Raw genomic sequence first — 16,722 nt, forward strand, 5'->3', positions numbered from 1 at the left:
TTGAGGTTTTGGAGACTGAAGCCTTCTCCAAAGAGAAGGGATGGCTCACAAAAGCAAGGGAAAACCAGCTGCTGATTTCATTTGTAAGCTACACAAGTTTGGGCACGGTTTGGGGGCACTGGTTTCCTTACGGTGCTGGGAATGCAGGGTGCAGAAGGAGCGTGGGGGAGCAGCTGAGGGGGGTGGGATTAAAGTTGCTGTTCAACCCTGAGCTGAGAGCTTTTCTCTGAAAATGCCAAGTCGTGATCGTCTCCTGTGGTCCCTCTGTCCTTGTGCCACAGAGGAGACTTCAGGTACTCTGTGGAGACTTGGCCCTCAAATGCCCAAACTCCACTGGAAGAGCGCAGCTCGGGGGTAAAGCTGCTTTGCTGGGATCTCCTGTTGGAGTGGCTCTTGTTGCTGAAGTGAGCAGGGCTGGAGGAGTGCCGTGGAGGAGGAGATGTCCCCTGAGTCTCTCTGGCTCCCACATCTCCTGCCTGGACCTTCCGTGAGTGGCTCTGCAATGCAATGCAATGTCTGCTGGTGCTGCCTGTGCTTGTTCCCCCTGCTGTGCCTGTGTGCTTGTACTTTATTTGGTTTTGGAGGGATGAAATCACTTTTGTCTCTGTTTGGATAGGGAAAAGCTTCTGCTCAGCTTTGTGAGCTGTTTGTATGCGCTTGCAATGGCAGCAGTTTCTCAGTAACTGCGTGTTGTTGGTGCAGGATGAGCTTGCTGAGGGTTAGAGGGAAGCTTTGTCTTTCTCCAAACATAAAGTGAAGATCTCAGGCTAAAAAGGGTTGAGAGCTGGGTGACTGCCATACAGCTTGGAGCTAAACACAAAATGTAGGAGTGGGCGACAGAAGTGCTTGTTCCTGCCAGGCTTGGGAGCTCTGGGCTGCATGCTGGGGTTCAGCACAGTTTCAGGAGATGCTCCCAAATGGGACACTGTGTGTATCTTGTACTCTGGGCGCTGAAATAGAATTTCCCCACAGCTGGTGGCATCGGCTGCACTGCTGTGTCCTTCCTTGCTTTGGTGCCTGCTGGGAGCAGAGGCCAGGTCCCAAAATGCCAACCACCCCTTGAAAGGGTGCACACTTAATTAGAACCTCTGCTATTGGCGATAGCGCAATGTTCTTCAAGGTGAACATTTGGGGCTGTTTGGAGCACAGCTAGATTGCTTACAGGGCTGCTGTAGTGCTGCTTTCCTGCCCTCTGCTCCCAGCTGGTCCTGGGTTGGAAGCTGCACTTTCTGTTGTCTCCTGGCGGGGATTTGATGAGGTTGTAGATGTGATGTGAATTAATTAGTTTCCCCCAAACTCTCATTCTGGCGCTGCTCTGTGCCCTGGAGCCCACAGGCAGAAGCTCCCTTCCCTGGGGAGGGCCTTTCCACGAGCATAGGTGGCCTTGTGCTGCCCGGGGTGTCTGTGCTGGCTGCTCTTGGTGAAGGCAAGGCTGTCTGTGGGCACCCGGGATGGAGGATGAAGGGAAGTGCAGCTCTGGCGCTGGGGTGCAGCTCTGGTGCTGGGGTGCAGTGGGCAGCCCCATCCCTCAGCTCCGTGCTGAGCAGGAGCTGCGGGAGCACCGGCCTTCATTTATTTCAAGTCCGCGCCTGCTGAATGGTGACAGAAGACATCAAGAAAAGCAATGAGCAGCTGGGAGATGAGAATCTTCTTTTTTGCTTTGGGCAAAAATTGATTGGTGACTTTTAAATTCAAAGCTGTCCCTGCCTGAGCCTGCACTGCAGTGTGCTGGCAGCCGGGCTGGCCTCGCAGCTCCCTCAGGACCTCTGCAAGGAGCCACGTGGGCATCGGCACTGCTCTGTGCACAGCTGTGCTGAGCATGCGGGAGGAGCTCCAGGCTGGGGCTGCTGGTGGTGTGGGGCACGTGAAGCTGGGGTTGCCAGTGGTGCTGTCCTGCCTGGCCCAGCATCCATGGCAGAAGCTGCAGACGTCTTACTTTGGGCATCTGGGAACTGGGAATGTGGAGTTACTTCTGGAAAATCGGTGCATACGTGTCCAGGAGCAGCCAGCGTAACTCTAAGCCCAGGGATGTGATGAGCAGCATTAATAAAATTGATGAGACTTGTCTGCTCTGCCACAGGACTGGCACCCACCCCTGAGTCTGCTAAATGGGGCTTCCTCTCGTGGCAGCCTTGTCAGAGCCCTGGTGCTGGCCTGCCTTGTACGGCTCTGTCCTGCTGCTGAGAAGCTGATAGGAGTGGAGGTGGTATGAGAGTTATTTGGGGATGGCATTGGCAGCTCAGGAGGAATGGATACCTCCAGTGAGAAAAGGTCAGATACTTTTTTTTTCCCCATTGAAAAAAGAAAAGGAAATTGGCAGGGGAAAGGACTGGTGGAATGAAAAGGATGTCGGTCAAAAAGGACATTCTGTATTCATACAAGATGATAAAACTTCAAATTCCTGACATTCTGTGTGAAGGACAGGTATACGTTGCATAGTGTTACATGTAAAAATAAAACGAGGCAGGCCGAAATACGACTTCTGAAGAATAAAAGTGATTCATGTTTGTATAGTTGCATCAGAAACCTTTCGGAGACATCGCAGCAGGAGAGCGTGGGAGTCACAGAAGATAAAGCCATCACAGAAAATCAAAACCACTTTTTGGCCATCTTGACTCCTGTGGAGGAGCTTTGTAGCACAGGAAATTAGAAGCCCTCTGTAAAAGAGCTGTCTGAGAAGATGTCTTGTGTTGAATATCAATAGAAGTGGCTTTAAAGCAAACGGAGGAACTGATAAGAAGCTAAAGAACACATAGCATTGACTCAAGAGTGCTGTGGGATCTTAAATATGAAATTGTTGGGATATTTTTGTGGGTATACTGTTCATTAAGTGCCCTCAGTATTGTAGAAATTGATGCTGAAGAATGGATGGCGGTTATTAAAGAAGGTGGGAGGCACGTGGCAGGTGGCCCAGCGTCTGCCCACTGCACTGCGGGACAAGGGCTGCAGGAGGGCCGGGGGGCTGCACAGCTCTGGGTCTTACCTCAAGTGCGTGAGTGTGTGTGTGTTAAAGAACGAGGTTACTGCAGGCATGGCCAAGTGCAGCCTGCTGGAAAAGGGTATCAGCCTGCCTGTAAAGGCAAGCCCTTCCTCATGGACCTGCTGGAACGTGGGGATCTTGTGGAGATTTCAGAGAATTGATATATTTGAGTTTTCGAACAGCCTTTGACACTGTTAGCCACTGAAGACTTGTAAGGAATCGAGCTACTTCAGTGAAGAAGTCCTGTTGTGGACCCAGGATTTGTTAAAGCACATGATGCAGAGGGTAGGGCTTAGTGGTCGTTCTTTGACATTGCGGGGGGGAGGATGTTGGCAGACTCTTCTGGGATTGGCATCCTCTAGTATCCATAATACAAGATTCGGGGAAGAGAGGGTATGACCAGATGATGTGCTGTCCTGCCAGCCTGGCGGTGGGTGGGATGGAAGGACAGTTGGGAGCTCAGAGTTCGTTTCTTAAATTCTTGAATGGTTTCAGGAAACAGTGTTAAGCAGGAATGTAGATAGATGTGGCGTGTCAGTGTGGCTTTCATAGGCCAAAATTCCAGCCCTGCAATTTCATCAGCACATGGAAGGCCATGAGCACACGGCAGGGGTGCTTCAGTGGGAGGCTCTAATGGGACTTCCCATGGGGTTTCAGCCATATCCGGCCTGCAGGGTCTCCAAGGAACATCCATCGTGGGATGCTTAGATGAGTAATGAGTTAAAGGAGAGGTTGCAAAGCTTAGGAGTAGGCTGACAGCTTTGACAATGGAGGGAAGTTGCTGGTGGAGCCTGGACGGGATCTGTGCTGCTCAGGGTGCTTGTGAATGACCTAGAAAAGGGCTGGGAGAGGTGACAGGGAAGAGTGCTGCGGAACGCACGTGCTGGGATGGGCTCTCAGCAAAAGAGGCAAGAAATCCTGGTTACTGCCATTCAGAAACAAGATTGGGGTAACGGAGGGTGCTGTGAAAGCATCGGCTCAGTGTTTGGTAGCGCCAGAGGAAGGAAACTGGGCGTTGTGGAGAGCTGAGAGCAGAATGGAAAAGTCGTGACACAGCTGCGCTTTGCTGTCCTGTTGGAGGTGAAGTGTGTGTCGGGGCATCTCATCTCGGGACGGCCCTCGCTCCGGGCTGATGGCAGTGGGAGGGCTCTGTGAGGTTTTTTGCTTTTTTTCTTTTAATATCTGCATCCCATGCAGTGTGCTGGAAGCAGATGGGGGCTGCCTTGGTGGGCACCTGGTACAAAGGAGGCTGATGGAAGTCCACAGCTCTGACCCAGTCTGCTGGCCGACTACGCGCTGCCGCCTTTGATGCCTCTCATGGCAGCTTGCAGAATTTGCCCCTTTTTCTGCTGCTTTCCTTAACGCTGCTGAAAGTGAAAAGCTCAGTTTTGGACTGAGCACAAGCTAATAAATGCTTGGGTGTTTGGTGAGAGAAAATAAAAGGAACTTGTTTTGGGCACCAAATCAAAAAGTAAATTGTTCTCACACCACTGTTTGCCGTTACCATGTATAGCAGTCACTGCCATGGCAACAGATATTTTCAAGATCCAGCCAAGATCTTGCAGGGCTGCAGCATAACTTCTGATACTTGCTCATTGCCATGCTATTAATAACTGCGTTTTCCCCCCTCGCCGCCAGGAAGTTTCTTCTTCCTCATGTACCAGGCGCGAGGGAGCAGCTCATTCTAAATCAATTGTGGGGAGAAGTGACACTGGGGATTTCCTGCTTGTTTTTTGTTGTTGCGGAGATCCTGTCTGGTGCTGCCAGCTCTGCAGTTACCTCTGAGCGGAGCGGGGCTGTGCCTATTGTGCTATTTATATGAAAGCCCAGCCTGGCTTTTTTTTTTCTTTTCTTTTTCTTCAAACCAGGACGAGCAGATGACTTGTGTTTACTCTTCCAGCTATGCACAGAAGCTTAAGTGTTTATTTCAGTCTGACTCAGCCCAGGGGAGAACCTCTGGCTGACTGAATGGTGTTGGGGCTGGGTGCCGCTCCAGACAGGGTCTGCACCGATCTCCAGCCATTTCAGATACACAAACTGTGCTGTGTCTTCCAAGTTGTGGTTTAACTGCACTTGACAGTGGTTTAGTTTTAGATCCCCCTCTTGCACACCCAGCTTTAAGGTCTTTTCCAATCCAAACCATTCTGTGGCTTTCACCCCTCCAAAGGAGCGGGTTGTTCTGCTGGCCCAGTCTCTTTTTAACCCCCAGGGAGCAGAAATGTGCCTGCTGCTGTTTAGGCCTCCCTGCCCCCTCCATCGCCAACTGGGGGGCAAAAAGAAGCACGTGATATCGGCTCCCTGGTTTTCCCTACTTTCTGGAGCTCTCAAGTCCTGCATCTCCTGAGGTTACTGCTTTTGACATCCTCCTTTCCTCGGACAGCGCTGTCCCTAAGAACCCAGTGATTGTATCTAATTGAATTGACCATTGAAACCAAGAAAAAAAAATACTTAGTATCAGGGAAAGCATGGAATCTCATATTTTATCTGCCTGCCTGAGAAGGCTGAATATTGCTATGCAAAATATTGGTCCTATGCAAGGAGTGATTCAGTTGTGTGTGAAGGAAGTAACTGCTTTCCTCCTCCCGCTGCTGCCCAAGTTTCTCAGCAGGAACGGCTGCAGGCGGTGATGCTGGAGGAGCTGCAGGGCACTGAGTCCCCATCTGGGCAGCTCCAGGCTGCAGCTGTGGGCCCACACCCCTGGGTGTTTTGCCTGGGCACCACAAGGGCTGATACTCTGCCTTCTTGCTGATGCTCAGGAAGATTAGTCTCACCTTTGTTTCTGCAGCCAGGTGAGAGCAAACACAGGTTTGGAGCTCCAGCACTCATCGCGCTTTGTTCGGACACGGTGAGATCACAGATGTTTGTTTTTTAAAAGGCTGTGACTGTGTTCTGGGGCAAGGCTGAGCTGCACGGTCTTTGTTTATCATTTAAATGCAGCCAGATCTTGTTAGTGACAAAGCGCCAATATTTTAGGTGAGCAGCATTTTTGTTTGTTTGAAGGTGATCAGGCGCTGCTCAGTGACCAGCGCAGTGCCCAGCTGGTGGGATTGACAGCTGCCCAGGGCATGACGTTTTGGAGGTGATCAGGCAAGGAGGTGAGGGCAGGAATCCTGCGTGCCTTTTCTTTCAGAGGAAGGTTGGTTTTTTGTTGTTCTTGTTTTTGTGGTTTATTACATCAAAATTTAAGAACAATGGGAAAGAAATGAAGCACGCTGTGGTTTTCTTTCCTCAGCCACCAACTCACTCATCTGCAGGTGAGCTTTTCAGAGGTGCCCCCAGCTCCACCCCATCCTGCCAGATGCACAGGACACACAGTGCTTTCTGCAGGCAAAACAAGCCTAACGAAATCAATTCCTCACGGAAAGAGGTTTTTGCTTATTGTTTTATGAAGGGTTTGTGAACTCTGTGGCTGAGACTTTGGCTATTTATTTACCGCTTCTTTCCCCGTGCCAGAGGAAATTAATGTGCTTGGCCGAGGGAAAGCGATGCTGATGCTGGAGCAGCTCCTCCGCATGGCGTCCTGCAGGGATGTTTCCTCATTGCAGCTATGGGAGCAGAGCAGAGCTGTTCGTTTGCAGGCTTTCCTGTTGCTTTTGACTTGTAGCCAAATTCCTCCGCGGTCCCAGCACTGCAGTGGTTAACGTGAGTCACGCTGACAAGCCAGGGCAGCCCAGGCTTTCAAGAGCTCCTCTCCATTTGTTCCCGCTGAGCTTTTTTCAAGGAGTCAGCAGGGACAGCTGCAGCCGGAGAGATTTGCGGAAGAATGAAAGGGCCCACAAAAGTGGCGATGGAACACTGTTATCTTTGTTTTGTGCTTTTAGCCACCAGTGTCTTATGGGCTCTGCCAGCTGAGAAATAACCCGGTCCCTTGCAAGCGGCGTCAGTGTTTTGCATGGGTTTTCAAGGGACTCTGTGTTTCAGCTGATAAATGACTGGCAGCCCTTTAAATGAGGAGAGACAGAGGGCCATTATTTTGCTAATGCCATGCATTTAGGAATGTTGCTGCTGCAGATATGTAGCTTTGCACACTGCTGCCTGAAAGCTGTCCGATCTGAGCTCGGGCTGTTTATGTGCAACAAACAGCTGGCACCCTGTAACGGCGGCCTGCAGGTGCTCCACCCCTAATTGCAGCCTCTGCACCTTCTGTAGCAGGGCTGGAGCTGTGCTGGGTGTCGTATGGCCTGGCAGAATTATTTTAGGAAGATGTCTCGAGAGGCCCCTTCCGTCCTGTCACTGTTCAGGCGCCTGCTGAGTCTGTGAGCTTTCCCTGCTCTGCTTCTGTTTCTTTTTCTATTGCTCCCCATGCTCCCCAGGCTGCTGACCTGTGGCACCCTACCTCAGTCAGTGTTCTCGCTGTGCCATCCAGCATTCCTTCGTGTAGGAAATGGGCATCTCTGCGCTGGGCACAGCTGAACTGCTGGCACTTGGCTGTTGGTGGGGTTCTGCCATGGCTGCTGTCTGCCCTCTGTTCCTTTCAGTGGTGATAATACAAAAGCTGTTGTCATTTTCTTCTATATGGAAAATTGCACCATGGATGCTCCCCTTCCTGGCTGCTTTTGCCTGCACCTGTGGCCAGGGCAGCAACTGTAGGCCCCTGGCTGAGAGGGAGTCCTGAAATCAGCAGCAGTGATACAGGAAACCGTAAGGAGTAAATTTCAAGTCCTGAAGCAGCTGGACAGCAAGCTAGACCTCTGTCAGTCATTCCTGGAGTCACAGAGAGGGCGGTGAGTGCTGCCGTGTCCTTGAAATAGCAGGAATATCGGGTGACATTACTGGCTCTAGCATAGGGCGTGCACTTGGGGCTGGCTGCTCCGCCAGGGCTTCTATTTGCTGGCAGCAGCAGCTCAGTGCCCCATCCCTGTCTGCATGCATGCAGTGGGATCAGGAAATGCCAGCTTGCCCTGCCTGGGTCTGGTGTACTTTAGTAAACAAATCATGTTCAGCTTTCGAGTAGCTGAGCCCGCTCTGGAGCGGCAGCCCAGTGAGAAGCGCAGAAGGCTCCTGTGCAGGTCCATGCTCCAGCCTGGCTTTGTGCTGCATGTCGGTCCCGTCCACGAATGGGAGCAGCCCAGCCCTAATTGTGGGGTGAGATGCCCAGACCAGCCTACTCCTGGGTGCCTTGAGCCCTGCCTCAGGCTGGCCCTGTGTGGTGGAGTGCCAGCACGACCTGCTAGGGTGGGTGAGGCAGGTGTCTGTCCTGGCTGGGTGTCACCTATAAAGCACGAGGCAGCAATATCACCTCTTCTGTGCTGGGAGGATGATGGAGTCTGGTGATGCTGTCACCAATGAAGTGCAGTGCTGATGCTGCTCCCAGGCCACCCCCAGACCTGACCCGATCACTTGTCCTGGTCTTGGTCTGCGTGTCCCACAGCCAGCAGGAAGACAGCACTGGGCTGCACCAGGGCACAGTGCCTGCAGCCCTGGGGCAGGCACCAGCCGGCATCCGGCCTCCCCATGGCTGCCTCCCCTCTAGCAGCTGGGGTTTAGCTGGAACCACGGAGCCATGCAGCACATTTTGGATGGAGAGAGAGGGGATTCAAAGTGCCAGTACATTTTTCTGAAACTGCTTGTCAAATGCTCAGCCCTTAAAAGGAAAAAAGGCTCTGCTGCAGCCTTTGCTGGACTTAGGAGGTGCCGCAGCGTCTGGGGCAGAGCGGGGCTTTTGGAGGCTGTGCAGCAGTTGGGGGTTTCGGCCATGCTATGAAGTGCAAAATAAAAACGCTGACCACAGCAGAGGGAGAGATGCAGGGGTTGCTGTGATGGCAGCTCGAGGGCCAAACAGGTTGTTAGGGCAGATCCTGTAGCCCCAAAGCTTGTGCTGCTCCGTGGTATTTTGGGCTCCATGGGAGATGATGTTTCCCTGGATCAGCTGGGACAGGCGCTCAGGTCCTGTGGGCTCTGCTCCTGCACAGCTGTGTCACTGTTGTCTGTGGGGGGAGCTGAGGTGGGTTGGGGCAACAGCAAGCGGAGAGCCTGCAGTGCTGGTGAGGGAAATTTGGGAATAGACAGGGCTGGGGATGGTGCAAGAAGCAGCGGGGCTGAACAAGCAGAAGGCCGTCGAGTTTCTCATCTGGCATCTCCATCCAGCTTTGTGCACTAGGACCTTCTCGGGCAGCACGGGCTGTCTGCTATCTCTCACCCCGACATCAGGGTGCTGGGCTCTTTTCCCCTTTCTGCAACGTGCAGCTGCTGTCCGCTGCATTCAGGAGGGTGCCCCATTCTGCCCATGTGTGAGCTGAGCGTACATGCTCAGGCTTGGAGCAGCCATTTGTGCTGTATTTTCACAGTCTAGTCTGTCTCCTGCTAGGCAGAGGTTGATTTGTTTGCACAATGCTTATTTTTGGAAGCAGGACAGTCTTTTAGGAACAGGCTGACATTATATTTATTTTAGTTCCTCTATAATTTTTGTTAGAAAGATGCGTGTGTATTCAGAGATTATATATGGGGGAGGTGGGAGGACAGGGTTGCTTTGGGTAATTTTTTTTTCCTAAGACCTAAATTATAGCTTTCCTGGGCTTGGCTGAGAGGAGGCAGTGAGCAAAGAATAGAGTGACCGAGCCAGCTGGTGGAGCATTGCAGGAGGTGCTGGTGCTGGTGACCTCCTCTGGGGCCCTCCGCAATTCCAGGGCACAGATGAGTTTTACAGCCCTGTTCTGGCTTTGATGTGCAGATCTGAGCAGCTTCCAGCCCTTTGGGGGGTCACACTTTCCTGCTCAAGGCTTACAGTGAGCGAGGCTTTCCTAAGCATTGTCTGTCTGGGTGCTGCAGGTGCCTTCACTCTTTGCAGGGCCAAAGGCACAGTGCTGCTCTCAACACGGTGCTGATGTCAGTCAGGCACTGTGCAGCCCATGGGGTTCCTGTGCCGGGAGCAGTGTGGCCAGCAGCTCCAGCACAACCCCCACACCCTGCTCAGCCCTGCTCAGCTGCTGGGGGCTCTCTGGGGCTGCACAGCATCTGCTCCCCCTCCTGGGCCCTGGTCACGCTTCCCGCCAGCAGTGATTGAGTGATCTGGACCACAGGCATCCTGAGGACAAACCTTTCCTGCTGCCAGCACAAGTGCTGTGGGGCACACAGGAACCTGGGCTGTGCCACTGCAGTGAGCCCTCCTAGGCTCCATGTGCCACGTCCCTGCCTCCATGGGCTCTGTCTGCATCCCAGCATGGGGCAGTGGGACTGTGCCATGTCATGCTTCTTCCTGGGATGGGAACTGCTGGGGCAGTTGGCAGTGCCCCTGGTTCCAGCAGTGGTTCGTTTTGCCCCAAAGGGTCATGGGGACCACAGAGCTTCTCAATTTCTGAGCCATGTTGGGAGGAAATGAGAGTCACTACTGAAATGTCACTGGAAAAAAGTAGGAGTGACTGCAATCACCCTCTAGAAGATGAGCACTGGTGATGGGATCTGCCCGGTCTGGGGCTGCAGCAGCTCTGCTGGGAGCTGCAGTTCTTATGCGAGGGCTGGGAGCAGCACCTCTGTGTAAGGTGTGGAGGTGATGCTGGTGCTTTCCTTCACATTGCGGTGATCACACTGTCCCACAGCTACTGGAGCTCTTCATTCACTGCAGGCATGTACCCCATCCTTTGAGCACAGCCTCCTTTCGTGCTGCTAACTATGCGGCCATACGCTGACTGTACGCACACTGCAGTTTCCTGGAGTCATTGTCACAGAGCAGCTCGAGCACGAAGGGACCTGCAGGGATCATCAGCATCAAACCCCGACTCCACGCAGCACCACCCTGAGTTCAGACCATATTTCTGAGAGTGCTGACTGTAATTTCACAGGTGCTTCTCATTGTTGTGGGATCCATCTTTAAGTCTGCTGGAGGCTCTTCGAGGCCATCCGTCATCTGGACCCACTCAGTATGGAGTCAGCATTAGGCTGTGAAGGACTGGGCTCTGCCTTAAAGAAGGGAACTGGGGGAATGAGGTGGGGCCCAGTGTGGGGCACGCAGGAGCAGAAATAGCAGAACGTGGAAGTGAAATGGGAGAGCAAGGCATGAGACCTCTCTGAGACCCTGCAGAATGGTGTCCTTGCAGCTCGGAGTGCTCTGAAGCGAGGAGTTCCCATGGCTCTCCGTGGGGCTGGGCTGTCACCAGGGGGTGAAAGAGCTGGACCTGGAGCTGGTGGTTGGAGGGAGAGCTTCATGCAGGGGGCTAAGCGACTTGGGCAATGGTGGCAAGAAAGTCAGCTGCCTTGGAGCAGTGGTTGTTTGGTTTCGTGGGGTTTCTTCCCTGTTCCTTCAGGTGATGTTTTTCCCCCTCCAGCTGCTGCTCCCTTCCATTTCTGGACCCTTCCGTTTATTTAAAACAGAATTTTAAATTTATTCTCTCCTGGACTCACACTAGTGTTATAGTCAGAAAGCTGGCTCAGGGATGTGAGCAGCACAACTGGTGTTCACGTGGGTTTGTATTGCTCTGTAGCTGCTCCTTTCACATGCTTGGGGTGGCTTCTTGTCCCTGCATGAGTCAGGCCTGTAGGTGCACCCTGAGGAGCCCTGCTGTGCCTGTTCCCGGGGCAGGAGCCCCAGGGATAAGATCTCCAGCATCCAGGGCAGCCTGGAGTCTGTTTTGATCCTTGGAGAGCTTTGTGCTTTCCTAGGCTTGCTGGTAAAGCTGGGGGGCGTTAGGCCCACCTGCAGTTCTGTATACAGCACAGCTATGTGGGTTGGGCTGTAGGAGCCATGCTACGTTCTTTCAGGCTGAAATAGACTTTTAATTAGGATTGTCATTTCTTAATTATTTATTATCTTCCTTGGCTTCCTTTGCCGACCAAGGCCCCGGAAGGAGCTGCAAGCAGGACGAACCCAAGCTCACCTCTTTGTTCCTGAAGGAGCAAAGTTTGCAGATATAAATCATGCCTGTCCCAGGGGCAGGCGGGACGGAGCCGCACCTTGGCCTTTTACCTGCTGTGTTTGTGCAGCGCTCCGTACAAACAAGGTCTGTCAGGGGCTGCCTGAGCCTTCGGCTGAGCACTGGCTGCTGGGCCACGCGCAGCACTGCGGTTGTGCACCACGCGCTCCCTGCTGCTCCTTGCACAGCTGGCTCGTGGGGCTGGTGCTGCACCTGGGACCTCAGCCCCCATGGCAGCCCCACAGCCCACAGCAGGTCTGTGTGTGAGTGCCTTTGGAGCCTGAGCGAGCGGCTGGAGCTGGGGCCTATTTGCAAACTCAGAGGCTTGGAAAGTATTTGTGTATTTACTTAGGATACAAAGGAAGCTTCTGAAACTCTCAGACAATAAAGGAGGATGCACGCTGGGAATGTGTTTTTGTTTTTGGAAGCAAGTGGGGATTTTGTTGAAATTCCTCCTTTCTGTTGAAGTCTGAGCTCTGCTGCCCAGATGGGCGCTCTGGCTCCAAGCAGCGCCTCGCACCGGGCTCGGTCTGTGGGGAATGCTGCAGCCCAGGGCGTTCTGTCCCAGTGGAAGCGAAATGGACCAAAGCCAGCGCAGCGTTCCCACCGCGGTGACAGCAGTGCTGCTGCTGTGTGGTGGCAGCGGGGGGCTGGGAGTGGGGCATGGGGTCCCAGCCTGCGCTGCGTCCAGGGCCTGCTGTGGGGTGGGCAGGGACAAGGCCTCGTTCGGATGGTTCCGGGGAAACTTCTTGTGGTGGGGAGTCTGAATCCATTCCTGTGTCCAAGTTATGACTTTATCTCCAATCCTGTCTTTATCACGTCTTTCCAGAGTTCCTGATGTTATGTTCCAGACTTGTGTGGCAGCCCGGTGCTGGCCCTGCTCCAGGAATGTGCTCCTTGCCTTTCCTTCTCTTCCTTTACGTGTGATTGTGATTGTACCAAACTCTTCGGCATTTCAATGTGTTCTGTGCAGATTTTTGCCTCATTAAGCTCCAACTCGATAATCCTCAGCCCCAAATGTACGGCAAGCAAAGAGGTCACCAACTAAAGGCGTCCACTTACGTGTCTTTGCATGCAGAGATAAATGTGGGCCTGTTAAAACGGAAGACTATAGTTAGCAACACACACTCGGTCATGGCCGAGTGCCATGAGAAGAATTCGTTATTTTCAATAGCTTGCACTTAACAGAAAATAGCTGACCTCTCCTCCCTCCCGAGGAGCTGCAGTGCTGGTAGGGCTGGTCGGCGCCTCACATCTTTGCTAATCCTCTTGCTGGCAAAACAGATCCCAACCTTCGTGCTCTCAAATGTTACAGCTCCATTGCTCTGCCATGTCCCGCAGGGCGCCTTCTGTTCTGCCAAGCCAACGCTGTGCGATGGCCTCCCTCCTCCCACCACCTCTGCCTGAGCCGTGTTCCTGCAGTGCGGTGGCTGTGCTGTGCTGCTCCATGCCTGCCTTCCTCTCTCAGCAGTGGCATGCTGGGCCCGCAGCTCCCAACAGCTCCTGCCATGAGCTGCCCACAAATGTGGGTCTGATTCCCCTTCTGAGTCCCCCTCTGGCTGTGCCCAGCTGAGCTCTGTCACACCATGATGGTTTTGGGCACTCTGGCTGCCCATCAGCCCTGCTTTTCCATTTCCTTATCCTGTCTTCACTGCTGTCTCCTGGGATTTCTCCTGCCAACACTGCTGGGCTCTTCTGCTGCCCTCCTTTCCTCTTTGATGCTGTTGTTATGGATAACACCCCTGTGCAGTTTGCGGTGCCCTTGATATCAGCAGTCACTGATTCGTTCCTTCTGCGCCCATCGGTTCCATTGGGCTGTTTAGGGATGTTTAGGGTGCTTCCCACCCTCGAGCTGTGGCACAGGGGCAGTCAATTAGGGGAAAGAAGGCCAGACCCCACAGAACACTTATCTGTGCCGCTCCACGTTTATCTTTGAGCTCCCATGGTCTCACCAGTGCTCGGCTTGTTTTATCAGCACGGGTGAGCGCTGCCCCCCATCCCCTCTCTCCCCAACCCCCTCCTTGCCCACACTAACGTGGCTCTCATTCCCCACAGCTCGGACTGGGTGGAGATCATTGAGCCCCGCTCCCAGGAGCGGATGTACGTCAACCTGACCACAGGGGAGTGCGGCTGGGAGCCCCCCCCCAACCTGAAGGTGCGCCAGTCGGACCAGAAGCAGTGGTGGGAGCTCTTTGACCACAACAACAACCGCTTCTACTATTACAATGCCATCACGCGGCAGACGGTGTGGCATCGGCCCCAGGGCTGCGACATCGTGCCCCTGGCACAGCTCCAGGCCATGAAGCACAGCTCCCAGCCCGACTGCCGGGGCCGGCAGCACCGGGGCAGCAGCGGCAGCGAGGGCAGGATCACCCCCATCCCCACAGCCCTGCTGCAGGAGATGGAGAGGAGCAAAGGGGACTGTGCCACCGACAAGAGGCCGGACACGGGCAGGTAGGAGAGCTTTGGTTTGTATTTAGGAGGTCTCTGGGCAGGGACCAATGCGCAGCCTGTGCCCAGGAGCGTGCAGTGCTGGGCAAAGCACTGCCAGGTGGCACTCACCTGCCCTCCTTGTCCCGAGTGAAGCCGTCCCCTTCTGCTGCTGCAGGAATACTTGAGCGTCCACATTTTTGTGGGGTGCTGTAAAGATCAAAAGATGATTGCTGCTCTGCAGCCTTTATACCCAGCGGGACAGGAGGGGACAGGCAAGGCTGCTCAGTGCTGTGATGGGAGCTCTGTGGGATGTGGTGATGGCACATGGTCAGGTTAGCTGGGCTGGCCAGGGGTGTGGGTGAGCTGCTTTGCTTTTTCCCTTGTTGGTACAAGCAAGTATCTGTGCTCTGTCCACTGCAGCCCCCTCCACCCTGGCCAAGCTGTGAGCAGCCAAGGCAGAGTGGTCTGCAGGGGACAGAGCTCAGCTACTTTCTTGTATCAACCCTGCAACAAAAGAACAATAACGGGATGCTATTTGGTTTGACTGTCAAACCAGTCTGACAACAATCAAGATTTTTTCATATTGAAACTTTGCCAGCTTCAGCTGCACAAAAGCATTCCCTCCCTGGTCTGTGCCGGGACGGCCTGCTTCCTCCGTGCCCTGTCTGCATCGTCCTGCCATCGAGAACGTGGTGCAAGCAGCAGGGAAGGCTGTGCAGTGGGTGCTGCTGAGTCACGCTCAGGAAAAGTGATTCACCCAAGGCCTGGAGCAGTGCTTGAGTGAGCCCGACACTCCTGTCACCCCTTGTCCCTGCTTTCCTCCTGCAGCATTTGGACAGGGTGATGTGTCAGGCCAGGCATCTTTTACAACTTGCTTTTGGGATCAAGGTCACATTGCTGTGTATGTGGTGCTGGAGAGAAGCGGTGAGAAAACCAAAATGGTGAAAACCTTGTAGGTGGCAATTCTGGAGAATACCTGCTCTGGAGAGCTGTGAGCTGAGGTTCATCCCTTGCCTCCTGCTCCATGCAAGGTGCCTGTGTGTTCACTGAAGCTGTGAACACACTGTGCTGATGCACAAGAAAGAGCCTGTGACTTTGACCCCTGCAGTGCCTCCTGCTTCAGGGCCAGTGCTGGGGAAGGTGCTCAGCTCGTTTGGGAGCTGGCAGTCTGCTTGGTCTTGTGTCACTTTTCCAGATCTCCGCACTATTAAGCCAATGGCAACTGCTTACAGATGTTTTTGTGGCAGGAGATCGGGTGTTGTTTCCCTGCACAGCCATCACATGTAGACACTGCTATTTGCAAGCAAGCGTTAGCATGCCTTGTTTTGGCGTGGAAAACACTTGCCCTACCCAAATCTGACAGCTTAGGAGAGACTTCTTGTGTTTTTCTAGCTTACAAAACGGTGACTGAGGAGCTGAGCCCAAAGCAAAGGCTTCCAGGTGGGATCTGGTACCCTCGGTAAGGTGTCTAGACTAGCAGCAGAGAAAGCTTGTCAGCTCTGCTGTCTGCATTTTTCTCCAAAGACAAACACGAGCATGTCCTTTCTTCCTTCGGCAGGAATACAGCTGTATAAACAGAAGGCAAATATGTTGAGTGTTCTTAGTAGCATTTGACATCTTTATAGGTACCTGCACCCCAGACCGTTTCATTTATGTCTCTAACGGCAGCACGGACCATTTGTTTTTCTTCCCTTTATGTTTGTCATCCCATGATAGATGGAGAGGCCGGAGGAGCCCAGCCTGATACCCAAGAGGGGCCTCTTGCAGTGGAGAGCTGGGGGAAGGGATTTAGTCCTTTTTTTCAGTGAAACTTTGCGGTTGAGGGTTTTTCTATTCTAGCAGCCTGTTGTGCTGCTAAATCTTCCCCTCGTGCCTCTTACCAGTGCTGCTAAATCTGAGCGCTGCTCTCCACGACCTCAAGTGGAACAGGGATGCTCCCACAACGGTGCACGCTGCTGATGACCGGTCCCTCCTCCTACGTGCCCTGCTGCTTTTCCTGCCCTCCCATCACACAAGTTCAAAGCAGACTATCTGGAGATCAGCCCAGTACTGCGCAGGCAGTTGGGAGGCTGACCTCCTTGTGGAAATGGCAGCTGCTCTCACTTGCTGCTGTCACTGTGGGAAAATGGCTCCCCGTGCTTTGAAAAGGGTGCTGCTGGAGAAATGACTGCTCTGAGAAACTGAGTTTGTTGGGAGATCCCAGAAGGAGGTGGTGGACTGGGAACCCCATCCTGGCTGGGCGGTGTATCTGCTCTGTGCTCTTGCTCTGCTTTTATTATCCATCTCCAATATCCAAGCTCTCAAAGTGTTCCCTTGCACAGCCTGAGACCAGTCTGGGTCTGAGAGCAGCCAGCAACGTTCTAGAAGTGTCTGGTGAGCCACCCACCATGTGCAGGGTTTTGCCAGAGCTCCTTATGGCACGGGGGAGAGAGCTGGGCTCAGACACAGGGCACGTGGCCAGCA

The 16,722-nt window shown here is 53.4% G+C and overlaps 1 protein-coding gene across 1 annotated transcript in view; it reads left to right on the forward strand.

Moving 5' to 3' along the window:
- LOC125701200 (rho GTPase-activating protein 39-like) overlaps positions 1-16,722 on the forward strand; it is a 42,881-nt gene that overhangs the window by 6,749 nt on the left and 19,410 nt on the right. The window contains 1 exon segment of the mRNA XM_048962861.1: positions 13,882-14,280. Coding sequence (XP_048818818.1) covers positions 13,882-14,280 — 399 coding nt within the window.

This window comes from Lagopus muta, chromosome 16 (genome assembly GCF_023343835.1).
Source record: "Lagopus muta isolate bLagMut1 chromosome 16, bLagMut1 primary, whole genome shotgun sequence".
Taxonomy (NCBI): domain Eukaryota; kingdom Metazoa; phylum Chordata; class Aves; order Galliformes; family Phasianidae; genus Lagopus; species Lagopus muta.